Source organism: Sinohyriopsis cumingii, chromosome 11 (genome assembly GCF_028554795.1).
Source record: "Sinohyriopsis cumingii isolate HCF-2022 chromosome 11, ASM2855479v2, whole genome shotgun sequence".
NCBI classification, from domain to species: Eukaryota; Metazoa; Mollusca; class Bivalvia; order Unionida; family Unionidae; genus Sinohyriopsis; species Sinohyriopsis cumingii.
In genome coordinates, this window is record NC_142971.1 from 105,598,553 (window position 1) to 105,620,385 (window position 21,833).

Below are 21,833 nucleotides of genomic sequence, written 5' to 3' on the forward strand. Positions count from 1 at the left end.
CGAAATTTGCGGGTTCTAACCGTACCGTCATTTCAGTAGGTTGTTTTATTCTTGCACCTCATTCAACAAGTACATTATCACAGTTTTCTCAAAACTGCACAATTTGCTCATTTTGTAGTGCTGTTAAACAACATATAACAACACCACCACACATGCAAAATACAAAGAGCAACACTGATCGATTGAAGAAGATAGACAAAAGAGGATGAATGAATTTGTAGATATACAGATTTAATACACATTTTTAAAACTACTAAAATTAAAATCTCACAATAATTCATAAATGTAATGCATTGAGGTAGCTTCGTGGTTAAAAATACATAACGCAAATGAAAGAAAATAATGGGCATCCGAGTTCACATTTCACTGGATCTGGTTGTGTCAACATGTAGTTAAAATCGAGTATTGATCATTTAATGAACACATTGTTGGATAAAAAAAGCAAAAACAATCTCGTAATTATGAATAACAAGGACTACAAAAGTGTACATCTTTTTGCTTGATTAGTGTTAACTTTTGTTAAAGCTTTATAATGAAACTGAAGCAGCCTTTTATGCTTGCCGAGATAATGGTAAAAATATGTACATTGAAAGGAAAGTTTTCATAAAAATTTCTAATAAAATTGTAAAAACCTTTAATCACTGGTGACTGATTTCAAAACAATTTTTGTTCATGTAATTAAAACACCCCTATTAGAATGAAGGGAAAATGTTGATAAAAATTAAAATCAAACTAGTTTAAAAGCATTAACCTACAATGAATTACTTTGAAGGACAATACTACATTTTGTTGGAGTATGTGATAATAGGGTATTTAAGCATAGGCCAATAGGGTAATGAATCCATATTCAGGTGACGATAATAACGAGTCCATAGCAGTAATGTGTGCCGCCAATGCTTCTTACTAATTGCAGGCTGTCGGTCACTGACAAAACGTATTTTGCTTCCTGCAGCAGCGGTCACAGTCATTTCGTCTACAATTAAGATGTTAGTCTTGACATAAAAATCCAAATTTGATAAGAGAAAAACAGGTGTCCAAAAACGCCATTTTCTAATTTTGCTCACAAAACAGTACTATTATTTTATGGGGAAGATAAGTTCCCAGAAGTGATAATGTTGTTCCGCTGAACTTTCAATTTTAATATCTTTGGATTGATGTTCAATCCCGTCATACTTTTGTAGGCAAGTAGGCATGTCATAAGTGTTTAGAAGACAATGGTCCGTGTCACATTTTGCGTCTGGAATCGGAATTTAGTTTTATTTGACAAGCATTATTTGTGAGGTTACAATGGCTGTAATGACACTTTCACATTTTACAATCTTGACCAGATAATGTAATCTTTCTTTGCATATCCGGTATAGTTCGTGAATTTCAGAAGTCTCAAGTTTGTTCACTTAACATTCTACTATTCCCTGCTGATGGTTACACGAGATTTTCGTCCTGTTATTAATAAACAAACCTTTTCCTCGGAACATCCAAGTTTTGCAGTGTTTGCTTGAAATGTTTTATCTACGACTCATTTTCTCGATCTTTGGCAGACCAAAGTCGTTACATTTTCCATGATCATCGAGGGCATATTTCAAAGAGTAAAGCTTCCAGTGTTAAGAACAGATATCATTTTTTCTTTTTCTTCTGGCACCGATACACAGCTGATGGCGTTGGATTCAATATTGGTGTTTCTACCGCTGCGTGAACTGTGATCTGATGACCTCTGATCGCCTTGTATCTTTTATGACAGCCGTAACATATATTGCATAGATACTCGGAACACGTGACGCAGAATGCCACAGAGACATGCTTTATTCCACACGCTATACACGATTCGCAGTACATGGGAACATCCTGGTCTTCCTGATTTGATGCAGTACCTGAGAGCAGAACCAAATTATTAGGAAGTTTGGCGGCCCATTCCTCCGGTTTCTCGTTTATGATGGGGTTTAGGAAATGCATCCTACACAAGGGGCATTGTATTGTGTCAGGCTGAGTCCCGTCCTTACTAAGATCACTCACATATTTACATATGCACTTCTCACAAAACGTGTGCATGCATGGTATGGATTTAGGAGACTTGAAGGGTTTCTTACATATGGGACAACGCATCGGTTTGTTGTCATTATCTTGTGCTTCTGCCATTGTAAAATCACTTCTTGGTTGAGATAATGTCCAAACTGTACTTAATAGCTGCGTGACTGGGGGTGAATAACATTAAAATAACATTGAATACACCATCTCGTTGAAATCACACTAAAAACCATCCAATATTTTGCTCGAAGTATGATTTTGTTATGTGTATACATGCATTTATTGTGTCATGTGGAAATGCTGCCTGTACTCCGGAGAAACATTGAGTGGTGAGTTCATTGTTGACTCGAGTGGTAGAGTAATATAGGCTTGCTGAAGGTAAAACTGCGAGAGGCTTGTTGGGAAATGAAGTGAAACGTTCTCAATATTTTCGATCAAGTTGCTTTTTCCTCTCGAGTTTCTCGAGTTGAAGGAACTGGCTGAACGATGCTCCGATTAGTCGAGGTATTTGACGTATTGTCAGCAAGCATAACTAAAGTTACGTTAATATATTTCTCAACTAAAAAACACCCAGGATCTATAACAAATTAATATGCCACTAGCCCAGATCCACCACCCGAAAAAAACACAACACATAAATGAAATAAATGAAAAAGTAGAGTACAAACACAGGTTTACAATTTACAGTATAGCATTTTACAGAATGGGGGTCCCGTGGGGGTCTGTCAGGGTGCACAGATATTTGTTGTGCTTTATTCTGGTCATATACAATTTCATGTTCCCAAAAATATTCTAAACATATAATTAAAGCAATAATAGTGCTAACACAAGTTTATACACCCACGCATTCAAACAAAAATATCAACAGGCCCAAACTATAATGAAACAATTTTGATTGCAAATACGTCAGCAAGAACTTTATAACCGTGTAAATATGGAGTATCATCCCTTGCTGCTAAACCCGTTCCTTGCTTGGGGTAATTGTCTACACTGATGTAATTAGAATAATGCCTGGCTATTAAAATGGTACACTGACATAATTAGAATGGTGCCTGATTATTAACATTGTACACTGATATAATTAGAACAATGCCTAGTTATTAACATGGTACACTGATATAATTAGAACAATGCCTAGTTATTGTTGTTGTTGTTGTTGTTGTTGTTGTAGGGTTTAACGCCATTTTTCAGCACACGATAGGCTATACATGGCGGCCAGTATTAATGGTGGAGGAAGAACCCGGGAAAACCCCGGAAAGAACCACCGACCCACGAGAAGCTACTGGCAAGCTTTCTCACATACCCATGTTGGCTGAATCCGAGACTCGAACCCACGTAGACAGAGGTGAGATGGCAGTGATTCGTAACGGACGGCGCTTTAGACCACTGGGCCGCTCGGGGCCCCGCCTAGTTATTAACATTGTACGCTGATATAATTAAAACAATGCCTAGTTATTAACATGGTACACTGATATAATTAGAACAATGACTAATTAATATGGTACACTGATATAATTAAAACATTACCTAGTTATTAATATGGTACACTGATATAATTAGAACAATGCCTAGTTATTAACATGGTACACTGATATAATTAGAGCAATGTTTAGTTATTAACATGGTACACTGATATAATTAGAACAATGACTAATTAATATGGTACACTGACATAATTAAAACATTACCTAGTTATTAATATTGTAGTAAATTTAGAGTATGTGCACTTGGTTGTAGTGCCCCGTTTTAAGCAATTCTTAGATTTGTGTGATTACTTGTTTGATTATTGGAATTAGGCGCCATGGAAATATTCCTGGCCCGAACTAATGAGCTAATGAATAGGAGAAAACGTCACGGAGTGAAGTGTTAGTGTGTTTCCATGATGTCCTGGTTCACTAGTAGTGAATTCCGACCATAACCGAATGAATGTCCCTGAGTAAAATAGTACATATTAAAATCTAGTGGTATACATTGGTAGCGTGACTGCAAGGACAGCACTTACGGTATTAAACCGGTAAATTACACAAGGGCATAAATAAAAAGGGACTTGGCAGAGACCGTTTATGTCGCCATGCGGGCGAATATGGTGCAGTTATATCGGCGAAATGTGCCTGGAAAGCATACATTGACTGGCCTAAGGTGGCGGAGTTAAAATAGTTCCCATTGTTAGGGAGTACTCATATATGTTCTAAGGCGTGAACGGTTGGTGGTACGGAAACATAATGAAGCCAAAACACGCAGATGTACGGTTGATAGATAGTTGACAGTTTGGTTTATCTGTGGTCTTGCATTAATTAGAGGAAAATTTAGGTATAGAATGGACACGTCGGGCTTTCTGATTTACAACCGAGGTTGTATGGAAGTCTTTGGAAAGTCGGGGAAACTTATGACTTCTAGCGAGAATCGCGCCAGGGTTTGACAACCGCTCGGTCAAGTAAATACCCGTGTGCGTGTAACAATATGGTACTCTGATATAATTAAAACAATGCCTAGTTATTAACATGGTACACTGATATAATTAGAGCAGTGTTTAGTTATTAACATGGTACACTGATATAATTAAAACAATGCCTAGTTATTAACATGGTACACTGATATAATTAGAGCAATGCCTAGTTATTAACATGGTACACTGATATAATTAGAACAATGCCGAGTTATTAACATGGTACACTGATATAATTAGAACAATGCCGAGTTATTAACATGGTACACTGATATAATTAGAACAATGCCGAGTTATTAACATGGTACACTGATATAATTAGAACAATGCCGAGTTATTAACATGGTACACTGATATAATTAGAACAATGCCTAGTTATTAACATGGTACACTGATATAATTAGAGCAATGCCTAGTTATTAACATGGTACACTGATATAATTAGAACAATGCCGAGTTATTAACATGGTACACTGATATAATTAGAACAATGCCGAGTTATTAACATGGTACACTGATATAATTAGAACAATGCCGAGTTATTAACATGGTACACTGATATAATTAGAGCAGTGTTTAGTTATTAACATGGTACTCTGATGTAATTATAATTATCAATGGCTATTAAAATACTAAACTGATGTAAATATATTGATACCTGGCTGTGTATATACTACACTAATGTCATTTGCACGGCGCCTTGCAATATTAATTGCACTTTTCTAAGGATTTAAGATATAACATTATTCATTCTGAAACAAGAGAGAAAGACGTAAGAAAATTAAATATTTGCAAATCTATGTATATGTTATATTCTTCCTGCCTTTGTATAGTGAACAACATACGAGTTGAAATTTAGTAAATCTATTTATATATGATATTCGTTCTTTTAAAAGTTCACCTTGGTAATGTTATAATAAACCATGTATATATGTATGTATGTATGTATGTATGTATGTATGTATGTATGTATGTATGTATGTATATTTGTTTGTGCATGTTTAGTTCCATCCTCATCACAGTGAGATAAAATATAGTAACTGTTGGTAAAAAAGTCTGATCTTTTGACCCAATATTGCCGTAGTGATATATCATGAGAAAAATGTTTAAACACTATTGCATCTAATTATAAGTTCTGATGATTAAACGTTACACATGATTCAGATCTATCCAGGGGCTTCATAACTCAGTTTGATTATTGCTTTAATATTAAACAAGCCAATGTCTTTTATTAGACTGTATTGTTGTACGGGTTGTCACTGACATGCCTTAGTTAAGCAAAATGCTTTATATATATGAGCTTAGGTAATCAACTATGATTGTTTTAAGAAAACTCAGAAGAAATATGTGGTGCATTTTAATTGCTAAATGAGGTAACTATTGTATTAATGGCATTGATGTGATTCAATATATTTCTCAACCGCTCCGTTGGCCCAGTGGTTAGAGCGTCCGCCTCAGAGTCATACCAAAGACTTACAAAAAATGATACTAACAGCTGCCTCGTTTGGCGCTCATCATTAAGAGATCAGTGTTAGGACTCGTCGGCCTGGTGTTAGGATAATGTGACTGCGTGGGACATCATGCTACATGTCTGCGGCATGATGCCATAGTGCCAGACATCACTTTAAACTGCCACACTGCAGACATTGTTCCGATATGACTGAAAAATTGTTAAAGCTACGTTAAAAATCCAAGTCACACACACACACACACACACACACACACACACACACACACACACATATTTCTCAACACGGTATATTACTTTGCAAATCTGACAGTGTTTGCTAGAAACACACTTTGTATTGGCACACTATGTCATCTTTTATTTTTGTTATAGCCTTCACTTTATTTGATGACTGCTTACAAAATTTCTCTCTTTATGGAAGTTAGCATAATAATTTCAATAGAAATGTCAAACCAAAATCGGTAATTCCAAAACTTATAGGCCACGTTATGATTGGGATCATACAGATCCAATAATATTGTTAAATCCTTTAGTCTGTCTTTTTGTATGTTTTTCATTATTCAAACCTTCCCCTTCCTCATCAAAACACGGCGTGTATTTCGTAAATTTATAAATACGCGGAATGAGTTTTTTATTTTATAGGTGTTATAGATTTTTGTATTCTAAAGATATTTGTTCCAACATTTTTAAAATCGGAGTTCGTCTTTGTAAATCATACGATCTTTGTGATTTGTCTATACTGATCATAAAAAAAGCCCGAATAAAGAAAAAAAAAATCAAATTAGAATTTAATTGATACTAATAGTAATTATGATCAAATTAACATACTTCCAAATTTAAGAAACGCCGAATGAACATTTTAAAGATTTTCGACGGATGAACATTTTTAAAGATTTTGCTTCTTATGTATTTTCAATGGAAAATGAGATCACAAATGCAAAGAAATTGTGGTTATAAAGTCTGCCACAAATACGTTTAAAAGTTGGTACATATTATAGCGGATCACAGTATACAAGGTCCGAAACATGTTCATCCAGAGAATTATATGACACGCGCTCTAACATAGAATGATCGTAAAGGAAATAACATTTATCTCTTGAAACAATGACCTAGTAAAGGAAATATATATAAGTTAATTTTATTGCATAGTACACTTAACACAAAACTGTGTGCAGTTTGATAATTTAGATAGGTCAACACATTAACATATCAATTTATACGAATCTGGTTAGTCCAAACAAGCACATGATATTCTTGCGCCGTATTCTCTTTAATTTCCTAGACTGTGACCGTGCTAATTTACTCTAACCCACTTTCCAGAAATTTAGTTTTACTATTACTTTTAACATTTGTATCACCGTTATTAAAATCGATTTCCCACAGTGGGGGTGGGTGGGTATGAAAAAGTTTCGTCTGTCAAAATATGAACAATATACCTCACATACCTGGTTACAAATAAAAATAATGGTGTCGGTAAATGGATAGAAGGCAAGCGGGGCAAAACCTATAACATTGATTCCATTATTTGACAAGCTTGTTTTAAATGTTGACTTGTATTAGTAAATAAAGTCACATTTGGTAGGGAAGATTGTGAACATATGCCGCTCTCCCAACTGACAGAAAGTTCTCCAACCCAGAATGTTTGTCAGCGGAAAGAATATTTACAAAGAGTTAATGCTTTTATTGTATGACTTTTTTGCAACTCTTAATAAAAGTCTATGTAAATATCCGGTCGCAAATGCATTACGTCTGGAATTTATTCATCCACTAATCATCCTTTCACACGAGTGTCCAGCAACTGGAGTGCTTAGTAGTGGAACTGAAACACTTTTTGCTGAAACAATTATTCTGAACACCCCCATTCATCGAATTTTATGTACACTGTAAGGCACGTCTAACCTAAGGGGAGTGAATTATGTGACACGTTACTCTCCATTACTTTTATCACAGATCCACTGTAGAAAAATTTATATTGTGTCCAAAGTTATATTTCTTTGGATATTCCATGCTCTTAAAGGGTGGACATTATTCAGTTCGTTTAATAAATTCAATATTAAACCATTAACCATTTGAAATTCTCTATGAATGTTATTGCATTCAGAAATAGCAATAACTTCCTTCGCTTGCCGAATTAAATAACCTTCTAAAATTTTGAAACAGGGATGAGATATATTTATGAATATGATCATAGTGTCACGGAATTTTATGTATTTCATGTTTATGTGTCATTCCTGAACTAATATGTACTCGGCTTGCTTTTCCGCGTACAGCGATATCCGAGAGTGGTTTATTTACTCGGGTTATTTCAAAATACAGAGTTCGGTTCACCCAGTGCTGCACGAGCAAAATGCTCGCAGTAAGAACACAGATTATTCTGAGCTTTCTAGCCGTGGATTGTACCATAATGAGGGTACTAATGGTAAAGTCAAACAATAGCACTATAACGAAAAACGAGTTGTGTCAGAAAGCTGTTCCACATTTGGATGGTTGAAGTGTTGAATCAGGGCTGACATTTTCCGACTGAATCTCGTGTATTTCATCATGCTCCCTAAATAATTTTGACATAGAAATTTACATCAGCCGGAATATAAACGATAATCTGCCAACACATACTCTGCATGTTTCACTATGCCTTATCTGACTCGTTATAACTCGGCATATATATCTCCTTGAATGGCCACAGGGGCTCGTTATATCGAAAATTACGAGTATCCGTCAATGAATAGAGGGCTGAATGGTTTAACCTGTAACAATATAACACTCGCATTCCAAGCAAGGTTTAGATTAGAGATTGTTCAGATCTTACATTTTAGTTCATGGTGAAATCCAGGAATATCCTAAATGCTCTCTGTAGCTGGCCAGCGATTTGATCTCGTTCGTCAATGGAGAAATCCAAGACTATCCGAATGCAAACGGCACCTCCCCACCCCCCGGCCGAGTCATACCAAAGACTTGCAAAAATAGTACTAACTGCCTCGCTTGGCTCCCAGCATTAGGAGGTTAGTGTTAGGACTGGTCGGCCTGGTGTCAGGATAATGTGACTGGGTGAGACATCATACTACATGTCTGCGACATGATACCCCAGTGCTAAGCAACTCTATAAACTGTGACACTGCAGACATCGTAGCGATATGACTGAAAAATTGTTAAAGCTACGTTAAAAATCCAAATCTCTCTCTCACACACACACCCTTCCCGGTACCTGTGTAGGCGTCGAAATCGGCTAACAGTTGCTAAATTTTCTCCAGTATGTCCCGAACGGAACATGTGTTGAGAGCTGTTTTGAAAATTGAACTATTGTTGGTTACGGTTAACACGATATCGAAATTCAGACAAACTAGCAGGGTTGGAACTATCGAAGGGCGAGGACCCTGTCTTCCCTTGTGTTGTTGTTACAGGTTAGACTCCTCAGCCCGCGATTTTCTTCGTGACGAGCCCCTGTGCGAAAGAAGAAATAAAAAAACGTTACCTAAGTGCAGTAAAAACCAGAGTTACGTGAATTTCGAAAATTCTGTTTCCTTGCTACTTTGCATTGTATCGTATTTGTTTTCCCTTTAGAGAAATTCATATGTTTAGTGCACGTCTTGGTTCACCCGTTTACAAGACAGTTACAGGAATAGCCCGAGTTCAAATGCTAAACTTGTTTATCTAGTTGTATGTGCGATAATTACAGTAGATGTTGATGGTTTCTCCACCTTTATAGCTATTCTCTGCCGTTAATAATTCTTAATGTTCAGTAGGCTTGGTCACTTGGATGTGTGTGTTGTGCTGTTGTATTTTTCTAAGGGCTATTGGTAATATGAATTGGCTTAACGGTCCGGCAGGTGTACTATAGACCTTTCTTTCTGAGCTCCTCATGAATATTAAGTATCGCGAAAATGAGGCTAAGCTATGCAGCTCGAGAAAACACACGGCGTCATACTGTATACTGAGTAAAAATCTGAGCTGTTTGCCAGTTATTTCTTTCGCATTCGTTGAGAAATTCATCACGGGTGTTTCCAGCAGTTGACGGAAGGAACATATGACAAAATGATTCAGGTATTACAGTGAGGGGTATGTCTCCTCTCATAAACCTTAGTTGTTTTACATTCTATCTTTAGTGTCCTTTTTCTCTACAGCACACAAAATACAAGTTAACGACAGAGAAAATAAACTATTTAAAGCATGAATTTTGGTTTTGATTAAGTATGGTTTAAATGTACTACTATGATGAACCAATGCTGTGGTCAAAACAGGCGGTCAGAAGAAAACATTTACAAAATGTGCATAGTGACACAAACTGTCCTTTTAACCAACCAGCCCCCCCCCTCCCCCGCCAGTAGAAACTTTGTGGTGTGCTTTAAATAGTTTTGGGTACATGCCTGCATTTCAAATTGTATCAAAAGTGCACAACCTGGCTGTTATGGTGCTTGCTGCTTTTAGTGCCTGGGGGTGGGAGGGACTGGGACTTTCCCTTAAAGTGACATATTTTTATCTTTTCTGAATTCAATACAATACCATTTGTCAACTGACAATATGGATTTACGATTTTATTCATATGAACATAATTTTTTGTTTGTTTCAATAACAGAGTGGCAGCTATATATTTACCCCAAAACAGCAGGATTATTTGTTAAAAGCTGTTTGAAAGTCAATGATAATGATATATATATATATATATATATATATATATATATATATATATATATATATATATATATATATATATATAATTAAAATGAAAACACACTGCCCCCATATTGCTCCCTTATTTATGTAAACTTCATATTTTTGTTGGTGTTGGTAGATGGACGAATTTTAACAACCATTATGAAAATGCAGACAATAGATAAAGTAAACATAATAGGGAAGAATCGTGATTACAAATATAAAATTGTCATTTTAGATATGGGTTATTCTGTTAATTTGTTTATTAAAATAATTTTCTCTTTAATGTTCAATTTATAAAGATGGAAATGAATGCCTTGTGAGGGCCATTCTCCTATTCAAATGGGAAAATGAATTTTGTAAAAGGTAGAGATAAAGAAAGCTTTCACACAATGGCTTATAGCCAGATAATCTTACTTCGTCTTCCGGCTCATTAGACAAAACACAAGAGGCAACTGCTTCTGTGCACCATTCCTTTCGATGAAGGCATGGATGGACATGAGTTGACCCTGTTGTCTGAATGGCTCACCAAGGACCTGGAAGTTATAACCACACTTATTAAACAAATGGACATGAAGGCTATTATTGCGTGCTATTATAAATTTAAAACCGACAAAATCTGGAGCTCAGCGATAACTGGTACTCGTACAGCAAAAACTAATGAATACAAAGTTATGATTTACCTTAAATATTCCATCCATGTACCACCGTTTCGCTTCTCGCAAAAGTCCTAACTGATATTCAGTTGCCAGCATTAACTATCGCTCCCATCCATTCTGATGTCTGCTACCAAGAAGTCAGGAGCGTTGATGAAGTCCTCATTCAGCTATACAATCAGAACAAGTAGATCATTGTTATCAGTATCATTCATGTAATAAAATATTCATAACTTCGTCCTCCCATAATGCACAGTACGAATCAAAATATAGCTTTGTTAGATGCATTTTAGTGTCCATATCATAGTGATTACTACAAGTTAAAAATGCAAAAGGAGACACAATTTAAACTAGCAAAGTTTAATTACAAACTAGATATTATACATTTTTTTTTCAAAAATGTTTGATAGCAGACAGACAGTAAGATTAATGAGCAAACATTATAAAAAGTAAAAATCAATTAGTTTAAATTGTATAGTAAATTTATATCTAACTGTAGATTGGTCTGACTTCTAAACAAACCACAAACTTAGTCCAATGTTCTTGACTCTTCAGGACGTAGCTTGTCTCTGATTCTATTAGCAACTCTTTTCAAAAGCACCTTCTTTGGGAGAGAGGCTCTATCTGGCCCCGAACTCTCCAGAATAGCGTCTTCTCTAATTGTCAAGGCTGGTGTGAAAAGTTGCCCTCAAACAGCACGTCTCCCCTTTGAGAAAGAGGCAATGATGTTAAGTCAAAGGAGATAATCACGAGCGTATAATTTAACACTAAAATTCTATGGAAATTTCTTGCCTTTACCACGAAAGCCACTAGCATTATGAAAAGCATTTAGAAATTCATTCCACAATTATTGCCTTTAGTATCACCACTGTCAGGATTGACTATTTCAAGAATTTGCAATACATGTAACTTTTGTTCTTATAATTCAAATGTGCGTTAATTTTGTACAAATTGTACAATAAGCTGGTAATGTAACATGATAAGATGACGAAAGATGACCATGGCTTACACCTGTACCAATAAACACCGTATCAAAATCGTTACCAATCAGAATGGGGACACATATTCAGTTTTAGAAATTATACAATCAATATGGGGACATTCAATAAGTATGTATTATGATTCCTAATAAGGATCAATTCAATCTAAATACTGCAGTAATCTCACTTCATGTACATAAGTTCACATCCATATTAACAAACTAAATTGAAAGTATCATGCGGAATTGTTATATTATGTTTGTGGTATAAGTAAAAGTGTTTGTCCAGGATTTGAAAGAAATTGAATTGTAAGAATTGAAAATAAATCGTATTCATTTGTCTACGTTTACATAAATGATTTAAATACTGTTCTTCTTGATGCCATCTACGGTGAGTAATTCGGAAGCAAAGTGCGCAAACCGACAGCAAAACAGGTTGAATGTTTACCGCGTAAACGGGGACGCACTTTTCAGAGTTATACACGTCTTTACCCCATATGAATAAACAAGACTGGACACCAGCAGCTGGGTATGTTTCTTTGAAGATCCCTTTAAGATTGTATACGTTATACCACGGTATTCGACCATCATCTCAGTCAAAACGTCGTGCACTGTCTTGAAATAAACAATTTCATGCAAGCAATCATAAAAAACTTGTTGCATTTATGTTTTAAGGAAGTATAGCGGTTGCACATGTTTCATGTTTGCATATCATTACCGAGGAATTCAAAATCAAGTGTGTAATAACGTTTCTCATAATCTTTGCAAATATTACTAGTATTACTTGGCATATACGTACTCTTCTTCAATAAGATTCACTGGACCAATGTTTCCGTCACTGATATCGAATAATAATAATAATAATAATAACGAGGATTTTGCATACATTAGACAACACCTATAACATAAAAACATATATAATATGATTACAAAAACAAACACCATGACATTAGAAAACATTTATATAAAAAAAAATAAAAAATAAAAAAATAAAAAAATTAAAAACAATCGCACCAGAGAATGATTTTTTTTTCGTAAGATGTATAACGGCAACTTGTGACTCATGGAAATATAAATGCTAAGGCAGTCGATAACCGAGTGGTTTAATTATCGCCTTACGAATACACCCAGCTCACCGCCGCAGGTTCGATTCCAATGTCAGACAGGTTGTAACTTTGCATGTGGGAAAAGAAGTATACTTTCACTCGCTTAAGGTAGGTCGATGGTTGTTGCTGGATGTATCCGTGCTCTTCTTCCCCTCCCCCTCAAATACTGCTAATAGACAAATCAGGCACTTTTAGATTAAAGATGTCTGCAGCAATTCTAGATAACCGCCGTGAATTTTATGAGAAATTAATAAACTATAATTTTACTTGTTTATATATATATATATATATATATATATATATATATATATATATATATATATATATATATATATATATATATATATATATATTTATATATACACAAATACGCCATAAACATGATTGTACTGTTATTGGCCTTATTAAAAGTGTTCTTAAAATGCCGCGTGTCGCCTTATGAAGTTTAAACACTTATACTTAACTCCAAAAGGGCGGGTCTACTGGTTCATCTTGGTCTTTATCTGATACACCTATTGTGACATATCGTAGTTTAGTTGCTAGGTATAACTAATAGCTGCTCCCCTGAGTAGCTGCAACATTAGATAGGGACTGCTCCCGGATGCAGGGGTACGCAGCGATCCATCATGGAAGCTTATTGATATGTACTCAGGACGTGTGTGAATAAATATTGTTTGTGTAACAAGTTGAGACTCCCTCATTTTCATGACATGGTGTCAGATGTGACTCCAAAGGATACATAAACTTTTGCAGTGAGTGAAAATGACGAAATTCCAGGCACCGGAGAGTTTTAACTTTGGGAAGCCAGTGGAGTGGCCGGATTGGAAACAGCATTTCACGCGCTTTAGGATTGCCACCAAACTAAATAAGGAAGATGAAGCAGTTCAAGTAAGTTCATTAATATATGCAGTGTGGCAAGAAGCAGAACAAATATTTAAATCATTTGCGTTTGCTAACGACGAAGATGTCGACAACTACGCCTCGGTTTTGCAGAAGTTTGATGATTACGTCGTCCTCAAGAGCAATGTAATCCACGAAAGAGCTTGTTTTCACCAACTTAGTCAAAAAGCAGGAGAGTCGTTGGAGGAATTTGTAAGAAAGCTGTATGAAATTGCCAATCATTGTGACTTTGGCGCACAAAAGGATGAAGCAATAAGGGATCGTCTTGTAATTGGGATTCTGGTTAAAGAGGTTTCGGAAAAACTAAAAATGGAGGCCGACCTTACCTTAGTGAAGGCCATACAAATAGCGAGACAGACAGAACTGGTAAAAAGGCAGATACATGACCAAAGTCAGACGGTCAAAGATGTGGATGAAGTCTCTAAACAGAACAAGGCATCAAGCACTAATCCAGGATCGACCAACCGAAATGGACAACGTCAATGGCGCAAACTAAATCAGATTGGTCAAACCACAGCACAACAAACATGTCACAAATGCAACAGGAGGGATGGTAGAGGTGAGAGATGTCCCGCTAAAGGAAAACGGTGCAGAAGTTGTAACAAGCTTAACCACTTTCTGTCGCTCAAAAAGAGTAAATGAGGTCACATTCAATGAAACACTAGCTACAGATTATGCAGAATACCAAGAAGCATTCTTCCTTGGCTCAGTAACTATGTGTGATGATGATAATGAGGCATGGCGTGTGATTTTGAACATTTGTTGAGTCTTAATTCACTTCAAAATAGACACTAGAGCGGACGCAACAGTCATGTCTGAAACAACACACAACTCTCTTCCAACAAAACCAAAGCTGAGACAAACGGAATCCAAGCTGTGTAGCACTGGAGGGATTCTGGATTCAAGAGGCGAGTTTATGGCACATACTACCTATAAGAAAGTATCATACCAGTTTCTGGTATTTGTCAACAAGGGACCACGTGCCAATAATCTCCTTGGACATGCAGTTTCACATGCAATGGGTCTTGTGAAAAGAGTTCAAGGGATCAACAAAACATCCTTTGGGCACTTTGGCCTGTTGAAGTGCGAGCCAGTAACGATAATTCTCTAGGATGATGCCAGGCCATACAGTATAGCTGCACCAAGGCGTGTACCATTTCCTTTGTTGTCTAAGGTGAAAGAAAAACTACTCCATATGCAGCAGGAAGGCACCACTGAGGAAGTAACTGAGCCCACAGAATGGTGTGCGTCTATGGTATCAGTCGGTAACAAAAATGGCAAAGTCAGAATTTGTGCTGACTTGAAGAAGCTCAATGAGGTTGTCAAACGGGAAAGATATATGCTCACTGCTCTAGATAATATATCACCGAAGCTGATAGGCTCCACTGTCTCCTTCAAACGTGATGCATAAAGTGGATTTATCAAATACCTTTACATCCAGAAAGTGCAAAACTGACCACCTTTATTACACCGCTGAGTCGCTTCTGCTTTAAACAAGTCCCATTTGGTATTACGTCGGCTCCAGAGATTTTTCAAAGAAAAATGACAGAGCTGCCGACTGACTATGAAGGGGCAGAGGCCATTATGGATGATATACTCATTTATGGCAGAACCTTAGAGGAGCATGACAGACGCCTAAACTTGGTACTGGAAAAGCTCAATAGGAGTGGTCTCAAACTCAACAAAGGCAAATTTGAATTTAGGAAAAACAAACTGGAATTCTTCGGTCACATGATTAGCTCGGATGGCATACTCCCCAGTCCAGCAAATGTTGCTGCAGTGAAAGAGCTACCTGCTCCGTTAAATATCAGTGATCTTCGTCGCACCATGGACATTTCTCACAGACTTGTCTACAATAATGCGACTCATTATGGACCTGCTGAAATCAGACACAGCCTGGTACTGGGGCCCATACCAGGAGTATGCCTTCACGAAAGTCAAGGAGATGCTGACATCCACACAAGTCTTAGCATTTTATTACCCTGGCAAGTTAAATGTTGTCAGAGCTGATGTCAGCAGTTATGGAATTGGTGGGGCAATATTCCATCAACATGGAGAGAAACTCAAGCCAGTTGCCTTTTGTTCCAGAACACTCACCCCTGAAGAAGTTAAATATGCACAGATAGAGGAGTGCCTTGTATGTGTGTGGGCCTGCAAAAGTTTTCACGATATCTTGTTGGACTAGACTCGTTCAGATTGCGTACGGACCACAAACCTTCAGTGCCACTGATCAACACACACGATTTAGATAAATCTCCTTTAATGTGTCAACGACTGCTCATGCGGTTGAGACCCTTCAACGCAAAGGCAGAGTATGTAGCTGGGAAGCTTTTGGTAGTTCCAGACACCCTTTCTTGGAGCCGTCTCCTGGGCCAGGAAGCCACATTACGAAGAGGAAATGGAAGTTTGTATAGAGGCAATGGAGACATGTAATCCAATTTCCGATATGAAATTAGAACAAATAAAATAAAGTTACAGGAGTGACCACCATTTGCAGACTGCAGTGACTTTCACCAGAAATGGATGGCCGGATAAGAAAAATAGCGGTCCCCTAGATGTACATCCATATATATATATGGGGCCCCGAGTGGCCTAGTGATCTAAGGCGCTCACCCTTATGCATCACTACTGTGTCACCTGTTTGCATGGGTTCGAGTATCGGGATCGGCCAATGTGAAAATTTGAGAAAGCTTGCCTGTAGCTTCTCTTGGGTCGGTGGTTCTTTCCTAGGTTTTCCCGGGTTCTTCCTCCACCATTTATACTGGCCGCCATATATATATATATATATATATATATATATATATATATATATATATATATATATATATATATATATATATATATATATATATATATGCAATAAACTCACAACGAACAGTGCGAAACTAGTATCTAGCTAGAACGAGCGCTTTCGTTGTCAGCTGATTGCATTTATCTTAATCAATCCCTGACACACGTGATCCGTTGATATCTATATACAAGTCTAGCCTCGTAAGCGCTTTCCTATAGATAATTTCAGCAACAGACTAACATCATAAACACCGTTACAACAATAGAAAGCCTTAAATCTTCTATCAAAAAGAGATGCACCAAAAAATAAAATGATAGATTAACGATGACTAACCAATAAAACCAAATTTAGCCAATTTAATGACATGTGTAGATATACCTCTCACTTTGAAAATGTATGCGGATGTAATCTGTCAGTTAGAAGATCGTGTCCTGTACTTTGACACGGACATTTGCATCTACATTCAGCATCCTGATGATCATCATTGCCCTTAAATGAATGAAGTCTGGAAGGACGAACACCCCGACGAGAAGACTCTAAGTTTTGCTAGCGTGAGTCCCAAAAATTACGGCTACGGATACCGGGACCCACAAGGAGAAGCGCAGACCGAGTGTAACGCGAAAGGATTGACACTGAATCATCGTACGTGTAAAGTGGTGAACTTTAGCATACTGAAGAAACAAAAAATGTTGTAGTCTGGAGAGGATCGAGATTTTAGAGTGACCACCTGCGAGCCGTAAAAAAGTGGAAGTTTAATAACTCACCAAATCGTCAGTCGACCATTAGAAAAACTGTATCAAATAGTGTACCAGAAGCGAATACGGCTTCCCAACCACTTCACTTTACCGTACGGATACGCCATTATTGACCAGGATATAAGGGCGAAAACGTTCAAGACCGATACTTCATTGTAACTACCAACGTCAATCGAGAAAGTTGATTACTTTTAAACAAACATCATTCAAGTTCGGTGATTCTCAAGTGAAGTGCGACGCTCTGTCTTGCGATGAGAGCGATGCCCTACAATGTGACCTCAGCGATTCAGTACCACATCATGGCAACTTTGCTATGAATACTTCAGCTGAGCATCATGGGATCTTTGCTATGACTACTACCACTACACCTAACGTGGAATGTGATGCTGTGCGTGTCAAACCTGACGGATGCAAAAGCGATGCCACTCGGTACCTTATCACCTTACTGGTTTTCATTGTCAATGTCATCCTCCACGTGAAACCATGCGTCTACCACCCTACGTATGTCATCCAAGCCTAAGTGAACTCTTGAGGAGTTCACCGTACCCTCATCGAAATGAGCCTATAAAAGACGAATATTTGTTCCATATGCGTTTTCCTGAATACTACAACTTTGAAAGTCGATTCCAAACCTTCCAAGGAAAATTGCCTAATTATCTGGGAGGAACTACCTCCAAATAATTAGCTAGAGCCGGATTTTTCTACTTGGGCGAAGGGGATAAAGTCCAGCTCTTTATTTGCTGCGTGTCACATCACGAGTGGGAGCAGAAAGATTCGGCTTAACTGGAACATGCTCGATGGTCTCCGTATTGTCACTGCCTACCTTTAGTGGGACCCTAGTCATTGAAATGGCATACCATTTCGTTTAAGAGACCACCTTGGATAGGAGTCAAACGTTGGACAACAGCTAGACAAGTATTGAAATCCCATTAAAAATAATATTCAAGGATTACCAACGAATTGCAAGAGAAGATCTACAAGGAACTTTAACAGGGACTTGTCAGAGCAAAATCTAAACTGATGACTGAGGAACTTTTGTGTCGAGAAATTCACAAGAGGAAATTGACAAAACTTAACAAACTCGTCATATTTTTCTGGATCAAGTCTGCGTTCATTCTATTATTCCGCTTTAGACACTTTACATCAGAAGATTTTATTACCATTCTTGACCGTACCCTGAATGGCATTGGTCAGAAATTGCCCTCTATGTCCATTACGTTCGCTCTAGGATATTTTAAATAAAATATGGACAATTAGAAGTGATCCAAACATGGTTATAAATAATGACTGATATGATCATGGATACTTTACAAGCGAACATTCGTGGTTTGCCTGTGGTGTTGCGACAATACATTAACTGAGAGCTGGTCACAATACAAGTGAAACACAAAGAACGATTACATCCATTACTTCACCGATGTTTAAACCAGTGGTACATGAATGCTATGAGAGGACTGATTCAGATGAAAGTGTGAAAGTGGTCAGATATTGGTCAGCTACTTGTGGTCGAGAAGGATAGGTTTGTTACTGATTATATGTTCTACAAGGTAGACTTACTGCAACGAATTCTAGAGGAAGAGTTAGAGGATACTAAAATCATTTACACAACGTAAACTTAGTTCAAGAGGTACGGAGTGAACGTAGTGTGATGTGCAAGGTAGTGACTAAGTAACTAAACCATTTAGATTCGCCACTGGAATACGATCATCTCTATGTATAAAGTACACTTATTGCCTCCGACAAAAAAGAGTAACACAAACGGGCTACCATGCCGCGGCATTTATCACTGGTGATGCAATAGATTCCGTGGAAGGAAATCAATGAGAATATTCAAACTGTTGAGAATTACCAACACTTATTACGAGAAATGTGTCCCATAAACTAGAGTCGACGTGTGATATGTGTCTTAGTGACTTCCTTTCTGGGATTACGTTTACCAGCCGATTCCTTGTGGGTTTTTTTTACCAACAGTACTTGCCACCAAAAATACATGAAAGTGGTCCCTTTAAATGTCCACGAGAGAATCATTCTGTTAAAAGCCTTGCGCTTTCATCTGGATACTTCTCGATCTCAACGGGAAAATAAGATTTGTCAACTTTAGGTACTGAAGATGTGTACGACGATGTGTGTGTAGCTTGTGACTTACATTCTAGCCGGACAGATGTACCTCACTGGAAGAGTTGGGATTTTGAGGTTTGGTTTTAAAAAGTCGCCAATTATGCCCAAGAATTGTGACCCTAAATTCAAACATTCAGTGAATAAAGTAACTGTTAAACCTGTGTTAGCGACACTGCCAGCATCAGAAGAACCCGACACCAAGGCACTCCACTCCGTTCAGGACAGGAGGTTCATGGACATTCCCGAAAGACCATTCCGAGAGTACACATGTGTGACTGAACCCAATGTAGGGACTTTAAGAACATTACACACTGTCCATAGAACACCTTTGTTATAAAAACATATTGTAGAGTGATTTGTTTATATTCCACTTTGATCGTTGTGATGTGTATTTTATCGCTGTACTTAATCATTTGGTTTTTATGTATTTTTGTATTTCGTGCTGTTCCATTTTAAACATGTCTTGAAATAAACGTGTCCTGAAAAATTATAAAAACTCTGGTCTTGTCTACTTCTGCTGTCTCTGCTCCCTCTTCTCCACTTTCAAAGTCATCGACGAACACTTAGATCGAGCTAGTAGGGATGCCTACTATCATCGCCATCCCTTTAACATGCTAATTGCCGGACCTAGCGGTTCAGGCAAATTCGAATTTGTCAAACGTTTGATCGAACATAAACATCATTTGATCGATCGTCCACCTCAACGGATCGTGTGGTGTTACAAAGAGTAGCAATCGGCGTACAGTCCCTTGCGAGAAAGTTCAGGCGATTCCTTCGTGTTTGTGGAAGGCATTCATGGCAAAGACATGAAGATCGTGTCTGACCTAATCAAATCCATCTGGTCATCCTCGTCGACATGCTAGGAGAAGGCGAAGAAGAAACCAAACTGGTTTACGCGCAAAGTGTATCATTGTAATGCCGGTTTCATTTTCATCACTCAAAATGTGTTTCAACAAAGTAAAGCCCATCGCACTATTAGTCTCGATGCTCATTACGTGGTATTGTTTAAAAGCCCTTGAGATAAATCACTTGTGCACGATTTAGCCAAATAGTTATTAACGCCTTGGATGACTCATGCCTACGACGATGCCACTCAAACCCCGCACGTCTTTTTGCTCGTGGATTATCACCCAACATCCGGGATTATTTGCAATTTCGTACCCAGCTGTTTCACCACTTGTGCCAAGAAGGAGGGCCTGTCGTGTATACATCTCCGTCGTCGACTTAACAACAATAACAAACAAAATCTATAAAATTCTCGGACACTTTGGGCTAAACAAATAAACATGTAAACAAATACAACAGGAAAAATGGATACCTTGGAACTTTACTACCTTTTAAACCACAGTTCGTACACTGCTTCTTGAAATCCAGCGGTGTGTGCTAAAGACGAACTTCCTCATCGCAAACCTCAAGACCATTAAGCTTATGCTCCCAAAACGGACATCAGTAATTTCCCAAGGAATCCACTGGACAGCCGCCTACTTGGATAAAGAGGGTTGTGTGGAGCATTTTTATTCATATGGATTGCCACCTTTGGAAGACGACATCATCGACTTCATGAGAAGTAATGCCCTGACGACACGATTCAGTTTGCTGCCAGACGGGGACACAGTCTTAGACGATACAAAATTGTCATAACTCCCTATCCACAAAACAGCCTTTTTCAGGGGTACTCTAATACTCTCGGAAAGAGATACTAATTCGATTGCCAATCATATTGTTTTGTTTTGTCTATAAACACTTCGTTTCATTATTTCTAATAAAATTTAAGTATGTCTATCAACATTTGATTTCCATGTCTTGTCAAATAGTCAGTGTGTTTGTGTTTGTAGTTTGTGATTGTAGATAAAAAGTGAGTATTTCTTTTAGGTCCGCGCTTTCCTGTTTGTTTTGGTAATGATATGGGTCTTGCATGTTTTGGTATGAGTGTGATGTTTTCCTT

The 21,833-nt window shown here is 37.5% G+C and overlaps 1 protein-coding gene across 3 annotated transcripts; it reads right to left on the reverse strand.

Annotated features, from left to right (window-relative positions):
- Positions 1-214: 214 nt before the first annotated feature.
- LOC149789218 (uncharacterized) lies at positions 215-13,519 on the reverse strand. Of its 3 annotated transcripts, none has more exons than XM_089975396.1 (4): positions 11,762-13,507; positions 11,267-11,409; positions 11,001-11,119; positions 215-1,868 (listed from the first exon to the last, which is right to left on the reverse strand). In XM_089975396.1, exons 2-4 carry the CDS (start codon positions 11,336-11,338, stop codon positions 1,730-1,732), a joined length of 330 nt encoding a protein of 109 aa, XP_089831522.1. In that variant the 5' UTR covers positions 11,339-11,409; positions 11,762-13,507; the 3' UTR covers positions 215-1,729. The 3 variants fall into 3 exon arrangements, 2 of the variants coding, with proteins under 2 accessions (XP_089831522.1, XP_089831523.1); XM_089975397.1 differs by lacking the exon at positions 215-1,868 and adding an exon at positions 6,064-9,374 and having other exon boundaries at positions 11,762-13,519; XR_016424327.1 differs by lacking the exons at positions 215-1,868; positions 11,267-11,409 and adding an exon at positions 6,064-9,374 and having other exon boundaries at positions 11,762-13,519.
- Between the last annotated feature and the right edge of the window lie 8,314 nt (positions 13,520-21,833).